General features: G+C 40.5%; 2 protein-coding genes across 2 annotated transcripts in view; one reads left to right on the plus strand and one right to left on the minus strand.

Annotated features, from left to right (window-relative positions):
• Positions 1-956: 956 nt before the first annotated feature.
• ndufaf2 (NADH:ubiquinone oxidoreductase complex assembly factor 2) lies at positions 957-13,714 on the minus strand. The gene is made up of 4 exons (XM_037680989.1): positions 13,494-13,714; positions 4,299-4,388; positions 3,354-3,394; positions 957-1,244 (listed from the first exon to the last, which is right to left on the minus strand). Exons 1-4 carry the CDS (start codon positions 13,606-13,608, stop codon positions 1,002-1,004), a joined length of 489 nt encoding a protein of 162 aa, XP_037536917.1. The 5' UTR covers positions 13,609-13,714; the 3' UTR covers positions 957-1,001.
• A 66-nt stretch (positions 13,715-13,780) lies between these two features.
• The window catches only part of ercc8 (excision repair cross-complementation group 8), a 15,040-nt gene continuing 7,996 nt past the window's right edge, over positions 13,781-20,824 (plus strand). The window contains exons 1-8 of the mRNA XM_037680344.1: positions 13,781-14,164; positions 15,511-15,606; positions 15,940-16,041; positions 16,249-16,372; positions 17,354-17,435; positions 18,380-18,448; positions 19,260-19,326; positions 19,874-19,977. Coding sequence (XP_037536272.1) covers positions 14,088-14,164; positions 15,511-15,606; positions 15,940-16,041; positions 16,249-16,372; positions 17,354-17,435; positions 18,380-18,448; positions 19,260-19,326; positions 19,874-19,977 — 721 coding nt within the window. The 5' untranslated portion in view covers positions 13,781-14,087. The remainder of the gene's footprint in view (positions 14,165-15,510; positions 15,607-15,939; positions 16,042-16,248; positions 16,373-17,353; positions 17,436-18,379; positions 18,449-19,259; positions 19,327-19,873; positions 19,978-20,824) is intronic.

Here is a 20,824-nt window from a genome sequence, read left to right on the forward strand (position 1 = left end):
ATGGAATTTCTTTTTATTAGAAACTGTATTGTGAGGTGAAAGATTTACAAGTCCACTAGTTCAATGCTTTTGAAAATGAACCTGTAAATAAATAGTTAAAACAAAAATATAAAACAAACAAAAAAAAGTCACCATCTTTTAATTGTAAGATTTTCTGCAAGTATTAAAAAAAAATTCTCTCACTATCTCAGATCTACGTTTCAGTTTCTCATTTTTAGAACAAAAGCCAAAATGCAGAGCAGCATTTGTAAAACTAAATCCTAAACCAGTTCTATAAAAGGTAAAATGTATTTTTTTTAATAATGTTCTGATCATAAAAGAATTAAAATTTAAGAGCACATACAGTATTTGCTTTTGACTGAATGAACTAATATTTCAGCTGAACAGTTTTGATTGTGATTCAATTACTAGATCATTTGCAATGCACACAAAGTGAAAAACTTTTTTTTTTTTTTTACGTATATACAGTACTCATTTAAATGGCTGTTTAACAAGGGGGTTTTCTGCTATTCTTTTTAAAACATCACTAGATAGAACTTCATTCTTTTAAATATTGTGACTTGTGACATTTAAACTTATTGCTCCAGAAGCTACAGTATCTTGGGATGTACTCAGTTCTTACGTTTTCTAAATGTGATCTACATTATAAGAGTTGTACTAAATATACTAAAAGTACCTTCGTTTTATTTTTAAAACGAAAACGCAAACAAAATTCAATTCAGTTTATTTATATAGCGCCAAGTCACAACAGAAGTCATCTCAGGGCACTGAACAGAAACATTATAGTAAGTTAATATTTACTTAAGGTAGGGTATTAGAAAACAAGATATGGTAATTTGATCCAAATTTAACAACGGCTGTAGTCGGGAGTTTTACGTTTCTGATGAATAAATTAAAACTGAAACGTTTTCTAATATTCCAACTAAAATCACTCACAGCATTTTTATTCCAGAACCTTGTGGATTTCATAAACTTTATTCTCAGTGTGTGGATGTCTCTAGTTATTTCTTTGAAGTGGGCATCCAGGATCCTGGCTGGAACGTGTTCGCAGTGCTGCTTGGCTCCTCGCTGACCTCCTGCTTGCCAAAGGCAGTTGCGGCTGCATGGCCCTTGGCTTCAGTCCTTGCACGAGTCGTCACCAGACCTTCCTTGTACTCTTTAGCCTGCAGAGCCTGATCGTTCTTCTCCAACTCTTTGGCCTTCTGTTTAATCTCGTTCATCTGGGACTCATTCTTCATGAGCTCCTGTGGAATAAACCAGAAGTGTCCGTGCTTACTGTGAGAATTATCTGTAAAATAAAGTCTAAAATGCAGTTCTGATCCCTCTTTCCACTAGGGGTGCACGATTGCAGATTTCTGGCCGATCACCGATTTCTAAAAAGTGACCTGCCGATTCCGATTTATAATCGACACTGTCAGGTGTTATAAGGTCACAATGCACCTTCAATTTTCAATCTCATTTTATTGAAAAACAAACCCTTGAACAATATCCTAGAAACAATATAAACTTGTTTTAACTGGCCATGAGGTAGTGCTCTGAAATATAAATTAAGTTTAGACAATTGTTAAAACAACAACCAAAAAAAAAAAAAATCGGTAAAATCGGTTTCTCATGCAAGTATCGGCCGATTTCCCAAAATTAAGGACATCGGGGCCGATTTATTGGTGCACCCCTACTTTCCACCATAAAGAGTGGCCAATGTTCATAAAAGTACATTTATTCACTATAATAATTTCTAAGTCGTTATTTGCCACATAAATGAATACTAAAAGAAAAATTAAACATCAAGCTCACATAATCTGGACTTGGAAAAATATTAAAAGGCTGTTGGATGGATTGTGAGTTTATAGGTAAACAATATGCTGTAGATACGTTTCCTTTAGGTCCCTTTGAATCATTTCTACACAATACACTGGATACATGAATAATTACACCATTATAATTTAATTGGTTTCGATAGCCTCCCTGACAACTTGTATGTAACTCACAACTACCACAGCCATGATACTGACCACTTCCTGTTCTGACAAGTAAAGGTCTGTGACCATAGAGTTATATAATACCATGTTTATATAATGTTTTATATAACTCTATGTCTGTGACCAAATCATTACAAGCTGGAATGTCCAAACTAAAGCTGTGATCATTTTCTCTCCTCAATCGGCAGCATTTATTTTCTTTTATAGGATTTGAAATACTGCACGGCTGCACTTCAAAACTTCCAGAAACAATCTTGTCTGTTGAAAATGAAGCAGGACATTCACTGATAACAAGCACATTCAGTTAACCCCAAGTTTACTTTTTTCCAATAACTCCCGATGAGAAAAGTGGTACTTGGAACAGATTGCTTAGCTTACGTGACAGGAAGTATTTACAACATCAGCAACCATTCTAATTCATGGTAACAATTAGAAAGCGGTCCACTGGTGGAATGGTTACCCACTTGAGCTACAGCTAGTGTCCAGTGATGTTAGCCTCGCCCTGAAGCCGGCAGCCAATAAAAGAAGGGAGGACTGGGCATAATGCTGCTGTATGCTGGCAAAACTGAAGGACTGGAAAAGAGAGGGGAGAGCTGTGGCCAAAAAGCGCTGCTTTGGGGAGGGAGACAAACATACTGAGCTGCTTTTCCAGCCTGTTAATGACAGGATTTAATCCAATCAATTTATGTTGGTTTGGAGCAGGAAGAGAGAGAGAGAGTGACAAGGGGAAGGGTAATGTGCCGGGAGTGCAGCCTTGGACACATCAACACTGTCCAGCTGTCGATGGCAGCTATTGGGCAGACACGAGGCAGAAAATTGGAAGAGAATGTTCTGGCAAAAGAGGCAGGGGATGGCACTGGCTACTGGCAGGAGCATCGGACTGAGAGATAGAAAGAGTGCCCAGGCACTGGCCTTCCAAGGGATTTCCTATAGACCCACATTTTACCGGCCAAATTATTCCCAGTATTCTCACATTTAAAGAGCAATAAACCCAGTGAGATGAACACCAGGAAAGGGAGGGGGGAAAAAAAACTACTGCACGCCTTCAATATTCCCATCTTGGAGAATGCCAGAAATAAAACACAAAAAGCCACGATGGAGGCTTCTGCTGGAAAAAAAGAAAGTAAACTAGGACACGATGTCAGTGAGCTTCTCGCTCAGGCTGCGTCTGCTCTCAGTCTCACCATCACTGATCTTCAGCTGCTGTTTATTTTAACACCTGTCCCCTAAAGTTCCTAGATTCAGTTTGAAATTGTAACATAAAAACAAATCAAAGCTTTTCCTTTCCATCTTTGCTTCTTTCCCCTCCTTTGCAACTAGTCCCACAGAGTCCAACCATCAGTGCAGCGGGGAAGCTGGGGGGGGCGGAAGTACCTCTAAGGAGGGGGGCTCCTTCCGTCTGCCTTGGATCCAAGCTGGAAGAGGAGAAGAGATGAGCAAAAAAAAAAAAAAGAAGAAAAGTGAGCGAGAACACCCACACGAACATACGGTGCACAAACAAAACCTGCAGACGTTTTTAAAGGCAGCAGCTATGGCATCACCAACAGGAGCGCTACTGGATGGGGAAGGAGTGAACCCTGTGTTTTTAAACTTTATCTAAAGGGGAACATACATGTGATAAACTCAAAACATTACGGTTTCTTTGTTCCATGCAGACAAGGCCACTAAGTGCTGTGTCTCACAAGAGAGTGTGAGGATTTTCTTTGATCTAAAGATTTTAAAGTACACTGTCATTCCTCATCAATACCTCCGTCCCTCCTTTCCCTCCAGAGCACAACTGTGTCTGTCATGTCTTCTTTTCAGTTTTTGGCTGAGCTAGCTGCACAGCGGCGTGGGTTAAAGGGATCCAGAAAGATGGGAGGCAGAAAGAGATTCTGCAACTCTTCTTCCAGCAAGCACCGGGGGATTCTGGGTCCTCTTTTATCCGTTTCTTATTTGCATCCTGATGAAAATGCATGAGGGATGAAGCGAAGCAGGATGAGGGGTTTAAGGTGGATAAAGCCATGTGCGACACGGGGAACAGTTTGTATCCAGTTGTAAGGAATTCGAAACACTATTTTATTGTATGGTTGTAGAACACTGGCAGAGGGTATTTTTGCTAAACTCCCCCCCCCCCCCCCCATCTCATCCAACAGGAAGAAGAAAAACTAAACTGGTGAATTAGAGAAAGTCCTAAAAGATTCAGCCATGAATTTCAGTCCTTTTTAGTTCTGCAGCATTTTGGTCACTCTTAAGTAGTAGCCATGTTGTTAAGACTAACATTTATATACAGTGGTGATAAATGCAATATGTGGCAGTGATTCTGCAGTCCAAACTTACCATCCCACTCTTTCGGAATGCTGCCCTCCGTATATTCATGCACTGAAAAATTGGCTGGCACTACGATCCGCTTGGCACGGACATGCCTTCCTGGATAAAAAAAAAGAAAGAATACAAGTGTGACTTGATGGAGGTTGCTCACCAACAGTGCACATAAAATGCAAAATAATATAAAAACAAAGAAGTGCAGAGGCAATGCTCTCTATGTACAGATACATACACACACACACACTCAGAGGGATGACAGTGCTGTGACAGGCCATGGATGATTACCTCGCGGCCCTCGGGCCCTTCTCCTCAGATCTCACTGAGTGGCTCCAAATCTGGGCTAAGCCTTTATGCAAATCAGTCTTCCTTTAGCCCAACCAACCACAGCCCCCCTCGCCGTGAACCCTCTTCCAATCACGGCGCTCTGGCTAACAATGCCCTCCAAAATCAACATCAAGCCCAGCAGGAGACAAAAGAGGTCAGATATCACAGAGAACAGGAGACGCGCTGGCTGCATGGAATATTAAGTGCTCCTTTTCCCTATCTGTATACAGCACGACGCTCGCTGGCAGCAAGGCCACTGCCAATTATTTTGGTCAAATCTGCTGATTAGACAAGTTTGGCTGGCACACAATGACATGGAGACGAAGGCGGAAAGATGGGTGGAGGGGTGGCGTCTAAGGAGAGAAAGAATAAAAGAAAGCAAGAGGGATGTGTCTTTGCGTGCTCAAAAATAACAAGTACTCTAATGTGTTTCCATAGTTTCTTCTCACAGGTAGTTGGATGTCTATCTATCACTTCCATTCCTCTGAGAAATGATGAAGCAAGGAAGGGAGGAGGAAGAAGGAGCTGGGAGGGAGAGAGTGATGATGCATGGCAAACACAGCTAGAAGGAGAGAAATGTATGGGCATTGAAAAGAAAAGAAAAAAAACCCCAACACGCTCCAAAACACAGACAATCTGTCAGGATTCCGTCACAGTTTCTCTGCAGCCGACCAGATGTGGACAAATGGATGCAACCACACTGCAGACTGATGGCCTTAATGTTTACTTCAACCAGAACAAATAGGCCTGGCACTGGGATGGATAAATGATGACTTTTAAAAATGTGGAAAAGTGAAGTGCACATAGTTGTCTGTGTACTGACCCCCCCCCCCCCCCCCACACACACACACACACACCAATTTTTAGCATAGACTAAAACATTTTTTATACATGTGCTGTTCTGTAATTATGTCTTATGAGGATGATACTTTATCCAGCACATACAGTAATCAGGCCAGCTAATTAGGCCAGTAATGCTTTAGCTCAGGCTTGGTTCCCTTTAGATTGTCACAATAGGGCCTCACAAGCTCCAGCACTGCAGCTTGATTTGTGTTGCATCCAGACCTAAAATCCAAACTGAAATTTTGCACCTGTTTTGCAAACCAGCAATAAGCAAAATGCATCATTGCATAAAAAAAATAAATAAAAAAAAAAACTTAAAATTTCCCTTGAAACCCAGTTTCAAAGAAAACTCAATAATAACACAACAAATCCGACAAAGAGCTAACAAGAAGCTGTGTTCTCTAAGCATGGGCAACTAATATATTTAATGCTAATAATAAACAGATCATACCCAAATTTGCAGGGATGTGGGTGGCAGCAGACAGAAACGATAAATTGCATTAAAAGTCCCCACATGCAATGTGCTTAGCTTCGGCTAATGCCTATAGATAACAGGCGTAAAGAGAGAAGCCTAGTTTTCACTGTCTCTTCTACATTCCATCTCCTCCTCTGTCACAAACCAACACAGCTCTTTTCTTATGTTGTTGCTTTTTGCAGCATGACTAAACCCCTTCCACTACATCTTTTATCCAGGGATTTTAATGACAAACACAGTGCCTACATATATTTTGGATCCTCCCAAGTCCCAACACAAACAAATTGGGAGGAAACTTGTCAATCTGGCTGTGGTCTTTCTCACACTCTAGTAGCTTTAAAAAGGGTATTAAAAGATTCAGTTTGAGACTATAGTACTGTGATATATGAGAAAACACTAAATCTGAAAATGTTATAATGTGACACTGTACCGTAGTTCTTGGGATTTTTGATATTTCCATGGTCATTGCACAGGCTGACCTGGGGGTGAATTTGCTGGGATGTCCACTGCTGGAAAATTGACAGCTGTCTTAAATGTTTCACTTGTAAATAATCTTCACTATAGAATGATGGAGTCCCAAGTTGTTGTTAAAATGACCTTTCAATCCATCCCTGATTGATGGACGGTCACTGCTGATGTCTCTACTCTTTGACATTGTGTTAACACACACCTGTTTGTTCCAGACAGCAAACTCCTAAAACTCCTGCTTTTACAGAGGTAGTCACACTTAATGAAGATCACTTCATTGCACCTGATTAGCTAATACTTTCCCTCCAAACTCCTCTGAAAGCAGCAAGGGTGTAATGTTTTTTTTTTTTTTTCCCACACACAGATTTTCCATTTTAGTTTGGTTTTAATATTTTTCTAATGAGGGCAGCACGGTGGTGCAGTTGGTAGAGCTGCCACCTCTCTGCAAGCAGGTTGCCACGGTTCACATCCCAGCCGGGGGCCTTTCTGGGTGGAGTTTGCATGTTCTCTCTGTGCATGCGTGGGTTTTCCCCGGGTAATCTGGTTTCTTCCCACAGACCAAAAACATGCATGTTAGGCTGAATGGTAACTCTAAATTGTCCCTGGGTGTGAGTGAGAGAGTGAATGGTTGTTTGTCTCCATGTGTCCCTGTGACGGACTGAAGACCTGTCCAGGTCGTACTCTGCCTCTTGCACAGTGACTGCTGGACATGGGCACCAGTGATCTCTGCAACCTCAAAAGGAAGAATCGAGTAAAGATAATGGATGGATGGATTTTTCTAATGTCCCATGACATTGAAAAAATGTATAAGACAAATGTTTGGTATTTTATGTGTCAACAACTTACACATTATTCCCATCACACACAGACATCAACATGAATGTAAGCCATCAGTCTGTTCCACAGACCTACACCTACATTTCTACACCACCCAGAGAGAAAAAGAAGTGGTGGTATGAAGCGTGCCAGGAGGTCAGGATCTCAGCAGGTGCCCTTGTGACAGGTCTGTTTTCTCATCACTCACTAGGGGAAACCTATTTAATAGTCAAATACACACCTGTACACACACACACACACACACAAAACTGGCTAGAGAGCAGGCAGATTAACCTGAGGGACAGGAGCAAGGACGCTGCCTCTTTACCGTGAATGACAAATGCAGCACTGCCTTGGAGAGGGGGAGGGTCCAGCAGCAGGGAGGAATGAAATCCCATTACATAAATATTCATGAGCCATCTCACCTGTCTGAGCACAACTCATCTGTGAGCCTCGCTGTGCATCCTGGGGGAGGGGAGAGGAAAGGAAGGAAGGAAGATGGGAGACAGGAGGAATAGGGATGGGAGAGGGGGTTGCTGTGGCAGCCGTACTTCTTCCATCCCCATTCGTTAAAATAAGACATGATGCGCACTGAGGGCTGCTCTTTGAACCCTGAACACACCCCGCTAAACTCCATCACCTGCTTCAACACACTTGCACACGCCAAACCCCCCTCAACCTCCAAACGTCACACATCAGCTCCCAGGTGAGAACTGCTGGGAGCGACCCGAGAGGTTTCTCACCTCCACAATGTCATTGCGGGCATCTTGTGTTGTCACTTTTGCTGTGTTTTTATTTCAGACAGACGAATGTCAGGGGAGCACACGTCAGTCAACAATGTATTTGGAAGAAACACCGACAGAATACATGGAATGAGATTCCTGCACCTGACCCCAACAGGTGGGCTATGTCAGACCCCGCCCTACCAGCAACACCTACATCTGCAGCTCAGAAAACCCCACCATGTTCACTTGTGTTTCATCAAACTGCAATGCAGACAAAAAAAGAGCTCCTGACTGCAGCAGCATGGCAATCATCACTTCCATCTTGAGAAAGAGCAGCTTTCTCAGTTAGACGCAGGGAATTTCAGGTCTCACAGTCGCGGGACAAAAAGCTGCTTTGATGCAGCTAGGCCATCAGCTTGTAATCAGACGAGTTTTTCTTCTTCCAGCAGAGCTGTGCACAAAAGACGGGTGAACACGTGAATCGTAACGGACAGCTTTATGAAGATGGAATGATCTGATGAGCATCGTTAATACAAGGGCAACCAGGTACCGATATGAATGCCCTCTCTCCCTCTTGCAATTTCTTCCTGAAAAAAAAAAAAAAAAACATGGAGGGGATGTGTGAGGCCTGTAACCATGGTTACCCATTATTCCAGAGCCTAGTGATGTAGGATGAGGTTTAGACAGAAAAGGCCAGTCATTGTTTTGCATCAGTTCTGGTGAGAGGAGGAGCCTGGATGTAGTGTGGGCCTGCTTGCTTTAGTCTTATTCAGCAATCGCTCTGTTTGTCTCCGTTGATCCCACGGAGCGGTGAGGGACTCGTGACAGAGGAGAGAAGAATAATTCATAAAAGTAGTAAGACATAGAAAAGAATACTTTGATTTCCCCCGTGGGTTCGCTTTACCTAAACGCAGAAAGCAATGTTCAAAAATGGAAGAAATATTTTAGTTCTCTGTTTGAGACCATGTATTTCCATGACATAATGCCCCCCCTCCCCACCTACATTGCCCAATGGGTTATAAAAAGGCCTGTGCCAGGAAGTCAGGATCCTTTGTGAGGCTTTGGAGCAGTATGGACCCCCTTCCTTCCTCAACACCTCCTCTGCAGCCCATGATGTCCATACACCAAACTGTCCACCCCTTTCTGTTCACCTCTGCTACACCCATCCAACCTCCCCCTTCTTCCTTTTACTTCCATTACACCTTCAACAGCCCTCCTCACACCAACACCACTCTCCCACCATTAACCTACACTCACCTTTTCTTTCTCCCGTACTATCTATTTCCCTGTTCCACCCACCCATTTCACCCTCTTTCTGTCAGAAACCCTCTTTTCACTTCCTATATTCTTCCCCCCACTCTATAATTTCCCCCCATATGTCAGCATCTTCTTTGTTCTTTGTCACTCACTTTCCGCACCCCACCTTCTTCTCCACCCTCCAATAGTTTCCCTTAGCCCTATCTTTTCTTCTTTCTGCTTCTCCTTGCCATACTTCTCTCTGCCTGTCTGCTTTATTAAAATATTCTGACTTGCATAAAGCAGCGGCAGGCTTCAGGAGACGTCTCCTAGTACGCCGACCCATCTGTCAGTCTTCTTAGTTAAGTTTCTGACCGACAAAGAGCCCTCTGGTGTCAAAACACATTGAACGTGAATCACATCGGCTCAATGAGATTTTTTTTTTTTAAATCAGTTTTTCTTTTTTGGGGGTGAATAATGTCAGTTGCATTTGTTGGCATCAAGTCAGTTTGAAACTAAATGTATACTGACACAAATCCCAATGCAGAAAGGCAGCGTTTAATGAACCTGCAAAATACTTAAACCACTGATATTGGATCAAAGCCCAGTTGAATTGTTTTACCATTGAAAAGAAATGTGCCCATCTCTCATTTTCAACATCTATTTCTTCAAATGTCTTTTTAATGAACTAGCAAAGTCCCTCCATGACGTGCCACCAGATACACATACAAACACACAATTGGCAGCCGGAGTCAAGCTAGATGAGCTGAATCCTATAATGATTAAACAACCTTCATTTAAACCCCATGCATTGCAAAGCTGCTGATCAATTAGCATGATTTAGTGTAGCAGATCTGGACATTGTCACTTTTATAAACATTGACTTGGTGTCCTACGGTAGGATAGACCCTCCTTCATCACGCCCAGGGGACAACTTGTGGCAGAATGAACAGCCATTTGGACCCTCGTCGCTTTCCACCGTGAGTCTTTTGGTGGAAATATGAGGCTCGAATCAACGCTGCGATGACACACAGCCATCTGTTGTTGTGTTAAGTGCGTTAGGGCAAGAAGAGGAGGGAAAACACACAATTGCTGATTGTTTTTCTCCCGCTTTCCTTTAAAATCCAAAACAAATACACATAATCACATGGCGTGTAGCTATTATGTGGCATAAAACACAGGTACACAATCAAACACTAATGCAAACACACACACACCTCCTTCCTCAGTCCCCAGAGTCGCCAATCCTGAAATAGCAGAACTGATTCCTTTTTAGTTTTTTACTTCATAGAGCAGAGCTGGTGAATCAAATAAATAATGGACAAAAAACGAGGGCTAGTGATGGGACAACAAGTCAACGGCTCTTTTCTCTGTAACAGCGCAACACACATGTGAAGAACCTCTGAGCCTCTTCCATTCTCCGCACAGTAAACGAGGACCAATAGATTAAAACTGCATGGCACACACTGCTAAAATGAATGGTACTAAAAATACATCCTTTTCACAGAGACATGAAAGGAAACTGCCTTTCCCCTGTCCAGTATTGAGCAGCCATTGATTCCAAGACAAAGGCTACACCTCCTCAAAGAGGTGGGAAAAATAGCAATCATACAGGCAATTATTTTCAAATGTGCCTGCAGCAGCAGATAATGTCAGCACGTCTCTCTCCCTAAATAAAGGGAGGGAAGGCAGGCGTCAGAGCTGCAGGCCCGCTGCTGAAGACGAATGAGCCCATTCGCAGAATGCTTGGCTTTCATCTGGGCAGCATGACATGGCGCCCCCATGCAGTGTGAGGGAGAGTCGGGCCTGGGGAACAGAAGCACATAGAAATTTGGAAGAATATAGATTCTCTATTCAGCTATGTGGAAACAACACAGAGGCAAAGATCCTTTTAAGACCAACAGTCAGAAAGCCAGTGGCTCTCTTGTAGCTCTGCCACATATCAGACCAGACTTACTGGACCTCAGCAGCAGCACAGTGGTTTTCTATGGAAGCACAGCACACAGAAGGCCTTTATAACTGCTGGAGCCTTTGTAAAAAAAAAAAAAAAACAGAGGCAGACATTCTTTTTTCTTTCAACGAGTGTTCCTCATGTCCACGTTCTTTCATTTAGGCGAGAAGCAACATCTGAAGTGAGGAGTTTAGATGGCTCTTTTTCTGGGTCCATCCATCCACGCAGCTGAAAAACTCCACAGTTTTGAATGGAAATCTTCACTGGAATTACTTCAAAGAAGAAAAATCAAGAGGCAGCAGTACATGGGAGGGACACAGGACGGAGCGACGATGTGAAGGCCAACAAGAGAAAAAGAGTATCCCAAATAGAAGTCGTTCAAATCAAATCAGACAAAAATAAATAAAGAAAATAAAACACTAAGTCATTCTCACTAAGTCGCTTTCTATTTCTGTCATGGAAGCCATTTTAATCCTAACATGTAGCCTATCGCTGGCCCACTGCATTGCTTACGCTCCAGTTTTCTAAAGTTAACTGATTGAGAGAGGTAGAAAATCGGGGCAGCAAAGCATGGATAAAGGTAGAGAGGGACAGCCTGACTGTGCGGCAGAGATGGACAAATAAATCGAAGCAAGCTAGCAGACAAATAGAGACTCTCCACCCGTTTTAACCAAAATGTACGTGCTCTAGTGTAGACCCCTGCGGTCCTTGCCTTAAGGCTCCAAGCCCATGCTCGGCCTATCAGTTTAAGATCAAAAAGAACTCGCTTTAGCAAGACATATGGACTGAATAATGCATATGCTTTAGTTCTACCCAGCTGAACAGGGTAAGTGCAAAACAGGGTACAAATATACACACTATATTTTTATTTTTGTTTATTACTAATGCATACTTGAGCCGGCGCATGTACCTCTTTGGTATCAGGATGACGTTGATGATGTCAAGAGGCAGTTTTTATTCTACTGGCCAGCTAGCCTCTCTACAGTGTCAGTCACTGCGATGGGACAGTGCATACATTACTGTGTGGTGTGCAGGAAAGCTGCTTCTGTGATGTCTCATTTGAATAGTCTGACAGCCAGGGATAGAGGAGCAGCCTTGTAATGAATTATAAATATGAGGTGAGTGAAAGATCTCTCCCCCCCCCACAAAATGCTGAGAAAAAGGGAAAAAAAAAAAAAAAAAAAAAAGTCAAATTCAGTCAGAAAGAAGGAAGACGTGCAACCCGTCAAAGGCGATTTCCTCTTGAATATAAAAAAGACAAACAAAATGGCCTAATGTCTTCTGCTGGGAATAAATTCAATCTGATGAATCATTTCATTGCTTACAAGCCAAATGATGCTTTTTAACTTGCAATATCATGACCAAAACGTACAGAGGGCTTAGTGTGATCCCAGATCCCATTAACTAATGGATGAACAAGGTGATGCCTTGAGGTTAAAAAGAAAAACAAAACATTATGCACACTGTCCAGATTACTAAACTTTCCACAGTACATGTGAAGTTGTGTTTAACTAAAATGTATTTTTGTCACTTTAACCAGTAGAAGTGATAATGTTCGCTATCCCTGCATCTCATTCTTCAAAACAGAACTACATAGATGTCATTGCCTTTATTTAACCAGATTTTAAACCCCATTAAGATCAAGATCTAATTTGTAAAAAGGGGTCTGGGCAAAAGTAAATAATGCCAACAAACTTACTTTCTGCTGAGGAGGTCGGGATCATCACAACATTTTTTCTAGCTTCCTGTTCAAGATTTGCTTTTGTAGAGAAAAACAGGAGAAGGACCCACAGTAGGTCTGGCCATTGATTTTGAAAGGCCAGAAAGATGCTGCTGAATCAAACAGTTCAGACAGATAGTCCTGCCATGACCTCCACTTAAATCCCCATTGCAGAAAATTAATAATTTGATATGCAATAGTGTGTGTGTGTGTGAGGGGGTACCTTTAACAGAGTACTAAATTTGGCATAAACTTTAAACATAGTAACTATCATCCGTGTGATTTTTTTTTTAATCACTAAAAACCTCTAAATGCAGGTTCGTCCGCCATCTAGCGGCGATTTTATAATGTTGCACGAAGGAAAGGGTGAAAACTAAAGTCAAATCTATAAGAAAGCACTGGAATTGTGATGCAAATACAAAACTTGTACCGTATAAAATCTATGTGCTGTCATCTTTTCATTAGGAATGTTTGTAAGTTGCTGAAATTAAATCAGCAAAAACAAGAGAAGTTTAATTCACAGAGAGAATACACGTCTGATGTACAGCTACTTTCAGTAGGCGCTTTTCTACGTTAGCTTCATCTATGTGTGAGCAAGAATGGCTAACGAAATCAAAAAATTATAATTTTACCATAAGTAACTTTATACCTGTCCATGTTTTCTGCTCGGGGATAAGATAATAGTTGTTTCCAAAATGGTCTGTTCCAACGTGCTCTCGTACAATTCCAAAGGTCCGCCGTAAGATGCCAGCTATCTTGCTCATGTTTACAAGACAAGTCGAAGGTTCTGGAATGAAACGTTTGCCTTCTGGTTGTCTAAATCCTCCTCTCACGCTCTTGTTTACGCAAGGGCGCGTGGGTCCAAGGAGAAACAGCAATCTGTTTCCTGATTGGACGACGACATTTTTCCAACCAATCACCGCTCCCGTTATTCAACAGTCAGTATTAGCCAACATGGTGTCCATTTGTTTAGACTGAACAGGGAGCTAGAAGAAAATAAACACAAAACCCCCAACAAAATTACAGGAATGATTCCCTGGACACATTTTAAAGATGCGTTAGGTGTTAATACATATCTTAGCATAACATATTATTTTGACAAATAGGCAGCTATTTTTCACGAATTGGAATATAACTTATTGTGGGGAACATGTTAGCCTTTGAGCTAGTAGGTCAATTACCAGTAGCTCATATTATTATTATTATTGAATAGTTAATACAAGTTTCCCCTTAACTTGAAGCTATGTTGGGATTTCTGACAGCAAGACAAGCTGGTCTGGATGATCCTATGCGACTGAGACGAGCAGAGTCAACGAGAAGGTGAGATATTATATTTAATCTGCAGTTTTATCATTTTAGAATCCTATCATTTAGTTGTACCTAATTAAAATATGTTGTACTTTCTCACCAAATGATATTAATCGTTGTTTATTGTTTGTCTGTCAGAGAGCCATGTTTGAATTGGTTATTATCTGCATAAGTTTATTACAATGAAAACCCAACCTAAGAGTGACAATGTATTTATATAAAATATTCATTATGTTCCTTATGGGTATCTGAAGAATTAGTGAGGTAAAACTGCTCCACTGAAAATAAAGCTAAATAAAACATGAACATTTTAATGATGAAAGTAAGCAGACTTTTGTAGAGGTTACTTTTGTGTGCTTTTCTTTGTTTTTGCCTCTTAGTTTGCCCTTTCACTGAGTAATTTAAAGTACACAGTACTCCTCCCTTTCAGAACATCGATATTTGCGAAACATGTATTTTACAGTTAGTGCTTGTATAAAATAAATTAAAATATAAAATAAGGATTTCAAAGATTTCAGCATTCTCAAAAACAAGTTAGTTAGAGACTTAAATAAGGTTTTCTAGGATCATATTTCTCCAGTTTTAGCTTCTCTCCATTGGCTCCCTGTCAAATTCAGAATAAAATTCAAAATCTTACTTCTAACGTACAAAGCTCTCAACAACCTAGCTCCATCTTATATTACAGATCTTATTGTTCCATACTTTCCTAACAGCACTTCGCTCACAAACTACAGGTTTACTTGTGGTTCCCAGAGTTTTCAAAAGTAGAATTATGGGAGGCAGAGCTTTCGGTTATCAGGCTCCTCTCTTATGGAACCAACTAGTGTCGGTGAGGCTGACACATTGTCTACTTTTAAGACTAGGCTTAAGTCTTTCCTTTTTGATAAATCCTATAGTTAGGGTCAGTCTGAGTTTCTTGAGCTGTCCCTTAGTTATACTAATATAGGCTTATGCTGGAGGACAAACTGACCACAGCTTTTCCTCACTCTGCTTCTTTCTTTACTTGCTCTACTTTACCTGTTTTATTTGTAATTATTTCTATCTTCAACATGTTTTTTGTCTTTCCTCCAATAGAAAGTACACCTGGACCTGTCACTCTATGTTTGTTTTTCTCCTTCCTGTTTTTGTATTTAACACTTTTTGAATCCTTCCTGTCCTCTCAAACCCAAGTTGGTCGAAGCAGATGGCCGCTCATCCTGAAAGTTGTTCTAATTTAAGTGTTTAGAAATAGTCAGATCTTAGAGTGCAGAACCAGTCAGTGTTGTTTGATAAGTCTGTATTTTTTACTGCATTCCTTCAGCTACATTTTTTTTCTACTATAATTTGTGCTTATGATTTCTTGTTATTTATTTCCTCAGGATTCTTAGTCTGAAGTTAAATCCTGACAGAGATGTGGATCGAATTCATGGAAATGGTATTAATACCATAGATATTGAAACAATTGAAGGCAGATAGTAAGTTTTTATTTACCTTTCTAAAATAGTTATCCAATTCACTACATTATATAAAGAAATGTAATACTATAAATTGTAGCAGCTAAAACTACTTTCTTGACTTAGTCGTAATTGAGCCAATCCATTGACCCAGTAGTAAAAGTTTAGAAACAAAATGTCTTCAAATCCCTTTAGGGCAAGCAGGCTGCAGCATAAATGTTCAAATATTTCTGACACTACTACACATTTTATAACAAGAGCGCCAAACCAAGTGTTAAATTATGTATTTTGTAGGATTATAGCATTTTTTAACAGAGTCATTCTGTATGAGAAGTTAACATTTTCTGTTGTTAGCATGTTGTCTGGAGGTGCTGATGGTGTAATTGTCATCTATGACCTGGAGAACTACAGTCGGAAACAGCAGTACACCTGTAAGGCAGTCTGTTCAGTAGGCAGGTAAATGCTAATCCATTTATGTACCCACTAGAGGGTGGTATTCTACTTAGATCTGAGTCTTCTTCCAGTGCTTTTCACTTATGTAACATAATAAGCTAAGATAAGATAATAGGAGTCTTCACTTTTCACTCTTCGCAATTAAAAAAAATACCCTCTTTAACATGATTTTGCCATCGTTGATAAGTGGTGATGTTTTTATTTTCTCAGATCAAGCCGACACGTCCACAAATTCAGTGTTGAGACAGTCCAGTGGTATCCTTATGACACTGGCATGTTTGTCTCTAGTTCCTTTGACAAGACCATGAAAGTTTGGGACACGGAGACTTTGAAGGTGAGCCATGTTAACTATAAACTTATTTGCTAAGTTTACACAATGCATTTTAAAACCACTAATGCTTTTAAGCACAGCTGTACAATTTGTCCTCTCTGTGCTGTAAATAAAATGAGTGACCGGAATTGGAGATGCTTTACAGTCAAGCATCAAACTGTTATTACAGAGCTAAATCAAACTCCTCTCTGACAGTTTCAACACATACTGAAGAGTTATTAAAGAGCTAAGGGACTGTATTGGATGACACAGTGACCTCTAATAGGCAGCTCTACCATGTTTCTTCTCTCTTTTTTTTTGCTCTTTTCAGTATCTCTTCATCCCTCTTTCTTATTTTCTGCTTCATGCTCTCTACCTTTCTATGCCACATTGTCCCATATGGCAGGCTCAGGGGTTGCGCTAGAGTTACACTGGCACCACAGTTTCTTTAAAAGGTCACAGGAGGGACAGATATAAACTACTGACCTTTTAATTAGTTTGCTCAGTTTCTTTGTCTCACAAACATGAACGTCATCGTATCTGCAAAAGAAATAGCATGTTTTGCATTATTGTGCACTCTGTCTTTTGTGTGTGTTTGCGGCATTTGTATGCAAACAGAGTTGCCTCTGTTTGCGTCGAAGCCCCCACCCATTGGCGATGTCCATGCTGGCACACACTGACAAATGGAGCACAGAGAGGCTTTTTATGTCTGCTGTAAAATTTGCATTGTAACCACCGCTGCCGCTCGAGCAACTACCCTCTGAGCTGCTCTCTTTTTTTTAATCTAATTTTATTCATTGAACTCTGTTCCTCTGTCCTCTTGTGACTTTATGTCGCTATTAAACTTTAAGGCCACTATTGTTCATTTAATCATTAGATTAGATTTTCATTAAACATTTATATAAATGTAAATATGCACAGCACTGAGCATATAGATAGCTTCCATGACTTACCTTTTATCTCTGCCCCTCCTTTTTTTTTTTTTGTGCATATTTTATCATTTAGCCTGCTGAAGTGTTTGAGTTTGAAGGTAATGTCTACAGTCACCACCTGTCCCCCATCGCCAGGAAGCACAGCCTCATTGCAGGTGGGTTTTGAATGTTTTGGCTGATCTCAGAGGTACAAACTAACCACCACAGCTGCTCGTATTTCCATCATTCTATCCTAAAAAGCACAAAATGCAGGACAAAAATCCCATAAATGATCTTATTTGTCAGTAGTTTGTTGCTTCAAGCAGTGTTCTGCGTGATGAGGCTCCACAAAACAACATAGATTATATCCTTTCATAATACCCCAGGCTGTGAAGTGACATGCTCCTACAGGGGACAGAATCGGGTCAGAAGATGATCACATATGAATTGACTTCAGTGGAGAAACATTGTCGGAATCTCTATGTTTTCAGCTTACAGAGCAGGACTGACAGGTTAAGCATGCCTGCTGAGTATGTTCTCTTACATACGCACAAAGAAGTTTCTACAAACCGGTCCCTTTAGCACTGCTTGTGGGCTAGAGGTCGCGTCTTTTCTTCCTCCTCGGCGAAGCTTGTCAAACAGGTTGCAACATCCCGACTCTTCTTGGTTTTTTGGTGTGTTTTTTTAAAACACGAACCCTTTAAATGGAAACCATTCCTAAAAGGCAAACTTAATGCTAGATTATACTGGTGGAAATACAGTTTTAACTGTAAAATTATTTTTGTTTGTTATTAATAATCAATCTTGTCTCCTTTCATGTTTTTGTGGTAGCTGGGCATGAGTGTGTTAGCTCCTTAAGGTTTTATCAGTTTATCTCATCAGTTAAAACTTGGCTTTCAAGTTATTTCTGTTATGAGGTTCGTATTTGTTCTACGTTATTTTGACACATTTATTAGATTCAAGTTATTGTAGATTCATCTTAATTGGTAGGAATGTTAGAATTCAAAGGATGTAATTGGTTTTGAACGTCAGCTGTCTGTTTATAATTATTTTTTTTCCAGTTTTTAAGTGGAAGCCTTTCTCCCTTGTGTAAACCATTTCTGTGTGTTTGAGTTTGCAGTTGGCACCACAAACCCTAAAATCCAACTTTGTGACTTGAAGTCTGGTTCAAGGATTCATGTTCTCCAGGGTCAGTGCACCAAAATATCTTAACTTTGCCTGCGGTTAAGTGAGTTCAGAAAGTCCCGACCTTTTTTAGGCTTCATTGTGTTTCAAACTCAACTAATATTAGAACTAGTTTCTTCCTCTTCTTTTGTCTTTGCACACAATACTAAGCAATAACAAATCAAGAAGACACTTTTTCGATGTGTCTTGTCAATAATAATAAAAAACCAACACTAGTGAAATGTTTATTGTGTGATAAATACATTAACTGAGAAATGAGTAAGTGATTAAAAATATAGAGTAATCCTTAATCCTTAGACTATTTCAAGATCTTTTTGCCGGAACAAATGTTTGCATTTCAGCATCTTAAAAACATTTTATTAACCCACACATTATTTGGACCTGGAAGGAATAAAATTAATTTAAAGGGGGGTGCTCTTGCTTCCCATCTAACCTGGTCGAGCTTGAACTTTTCTGTCACAGCTAATGGGAGGATCAGGAGGAGTTTAAAAATGTGTGCCAAATTTTTGGGACAATGGCCAAAAAGTCTTGAGATTGTCATGGATGCCAGGATAACTTAAAGAATACACGTCTGGGTGTTTTAAAGCGACATTTCAATCATTTTTTTTTTTTTTTTAATGCATTAACAGATCTGTTACTTGCTTTTCTTTTATCAAGTTTATCAGGATTGTGTTAAGATGTACAAAGAAAAGATTCAAATCTTTTTAATACATTTGAACCATATAATCGAAAATCTTTAAAGTCTTTTCTTATGCACTGTTTGTACAATTGCATACAGAATCATGAGATGACCAGAAACGTTTTTGCCAATTCAGGTCACAGAGCAGAAGTGCTGTCTGTGTGTTGGTCGCCCCGATACGAGCATATCTTAGCCACTGCCAGGTAAGCTCCGTTTGCAGACAATTCATTAGCTTAAATGCCTTTGGGTCACATTTAAGGGTTTTATAATTTATAATGTCAAAATGTTCACCGTGTTGTGCCCCAGCAGTTTGTGTCGTATAACAATGCAGCCATCTGGCCACATTCAGACACTGAGTCAAGGATAATGGTAACACATCACTGCTGGATAGGCAATGTGTTGGTTTAGTAGCCGTGTCAGTTTAGCATATGGTAGATACAGTCTCCACCTTTTTCATGCCACATTAGACCTGCTAATTAACCTCCTGGGATCGGTTTGCTTCTGTGCCTTTGGACTGAAAGTGATTTTGAAAACTGCTGGTGAAGAGAGGCATACGGTAATGTATGCACCAGCGTGTTAATTCCCAATGGAAAATTGACCTTTAAAAACAAAAATGAGGTTACACAGGCTGTTGGAAATAAAGCACGTCTTGAGCTTCCAGTTTTCATTCCAGTTGTTAGCTTAAGGTTGAACACAAATATAAATTATTAGTTAACAAGAGGAATAAATGTGTAAAATCTTCCTTTTAAGTGCGGACAGCAAGGTGAAGGTATGGGATGTGCGTCGAGCTTCAGGTAGTCTCTTCACTTTGGATCAGCACAACGGAGAGAAGTCAAAAGCCTCTTCAGAAACAGGTCAAATTAATTTCCTCTTTTTTTTTTATTTCATCTTTTCCCCTGTTTTATACTGAGCAAGACTTTTGGTTTTGCCTACAGCCTTTATTTGGAGAAGTATAAATGTTGAAGTACTTATTTAATGATGCTGAGGATGGACCAGTTAGATACTGCTGTATCACATCAATATAACTATCACTGTCCTATGATTTTTTTTGTTTTTGTTTCGCCACCCTGTAGTTAAAGTAGTGCTGCATAAATAGAATGGAAAGCCTGAAAATCTCACAGTAGCTTTTATTCAAATTCAAATTCAAATTCAAAAATACTTTATTAATCCCAGAGGGAAATTATTTGTTGTTGTAACTCGTTATCCTCATTTCATTAAGAGACATTATAGATAATGATGGCTGTAAACAGGAAGGATCTCTTGTAAAGGTCCATCCCACAGTGGATCCTAAGTAACTGGCTGCAGATGCCGTCCGATCCGTCCACCCAGACTCGGCTGGCCTCTCGGTTCCCCTCGGGCTGTAGGACCGTCCAAATGCTGGGCAGAACTCCTCCCAAAGTGAGGGCCACTCCTCCCAGCAGTCTGCCGAGCTCCTAGTCGCTGTGGACAGACAACTGTAGGTGCTGAGGGACAATCCTGTTCTTCCGCTATCATGAGCCATGTTTCCTGCTAGTTCCAGGATTTCAGTGGTCAGGCCCTCGAGCACAGCCGGCAGGTAGATGAGAATCCATCCACAGAACATCCTTCTCAACTCATTTGAGATTTGGGGCTGTAGTTGAGATATTATTTGAGCTTTTGAGATGCTAATCAGCTGCTGTTGGTTGTAGAAAACTGCCTTGTTGCCATGATTACGCATCATAA

This window comes from Nematolebias whitei, chromosome 8 (genome assembly GCF_014905685.2).
Source record: "Nematolebias whitei isolate Nwh7 chromosome 8, NemWhi1, whole genome shotgun sequence".
In the NCBI taxonomy this organism is placed as follows: domain Eukaryota; kingdom Metazoa; phylum Chordata; class Actinopteri; order Cyprinodontiformes; family Rivulidae; genus Nematolebias; species Nematolebias whitei.

What these genes read in the sequence shown, in the direction of transcription:
- ndufaf2 (XM_037680989.1), bottom strand. Translation starts at nt 13,608, where the DNA reads ATGAGCAAGATAGCTGGCATCTTACGGCGGACCTTTGGAATTGTACGA. An exon ending in CGAGCAGAAAACATGGACAG is followed by an intron (nt 4,389 to 13,493) that starts GTATAAAGTTAC and finishes TTTTTTATCCAG; the next exon opens with GAAGGCATGTCCGTGCCAAG. An exon ending in AGGAGCCCCCCTCCTTAGAG is followed by an intron (nt 1,245 to 3,353) that starts GTACTTCCGCCC and finishes TTTATTCCACAG; the next exon opens with GAGCTCATGAAGAATGAGTC.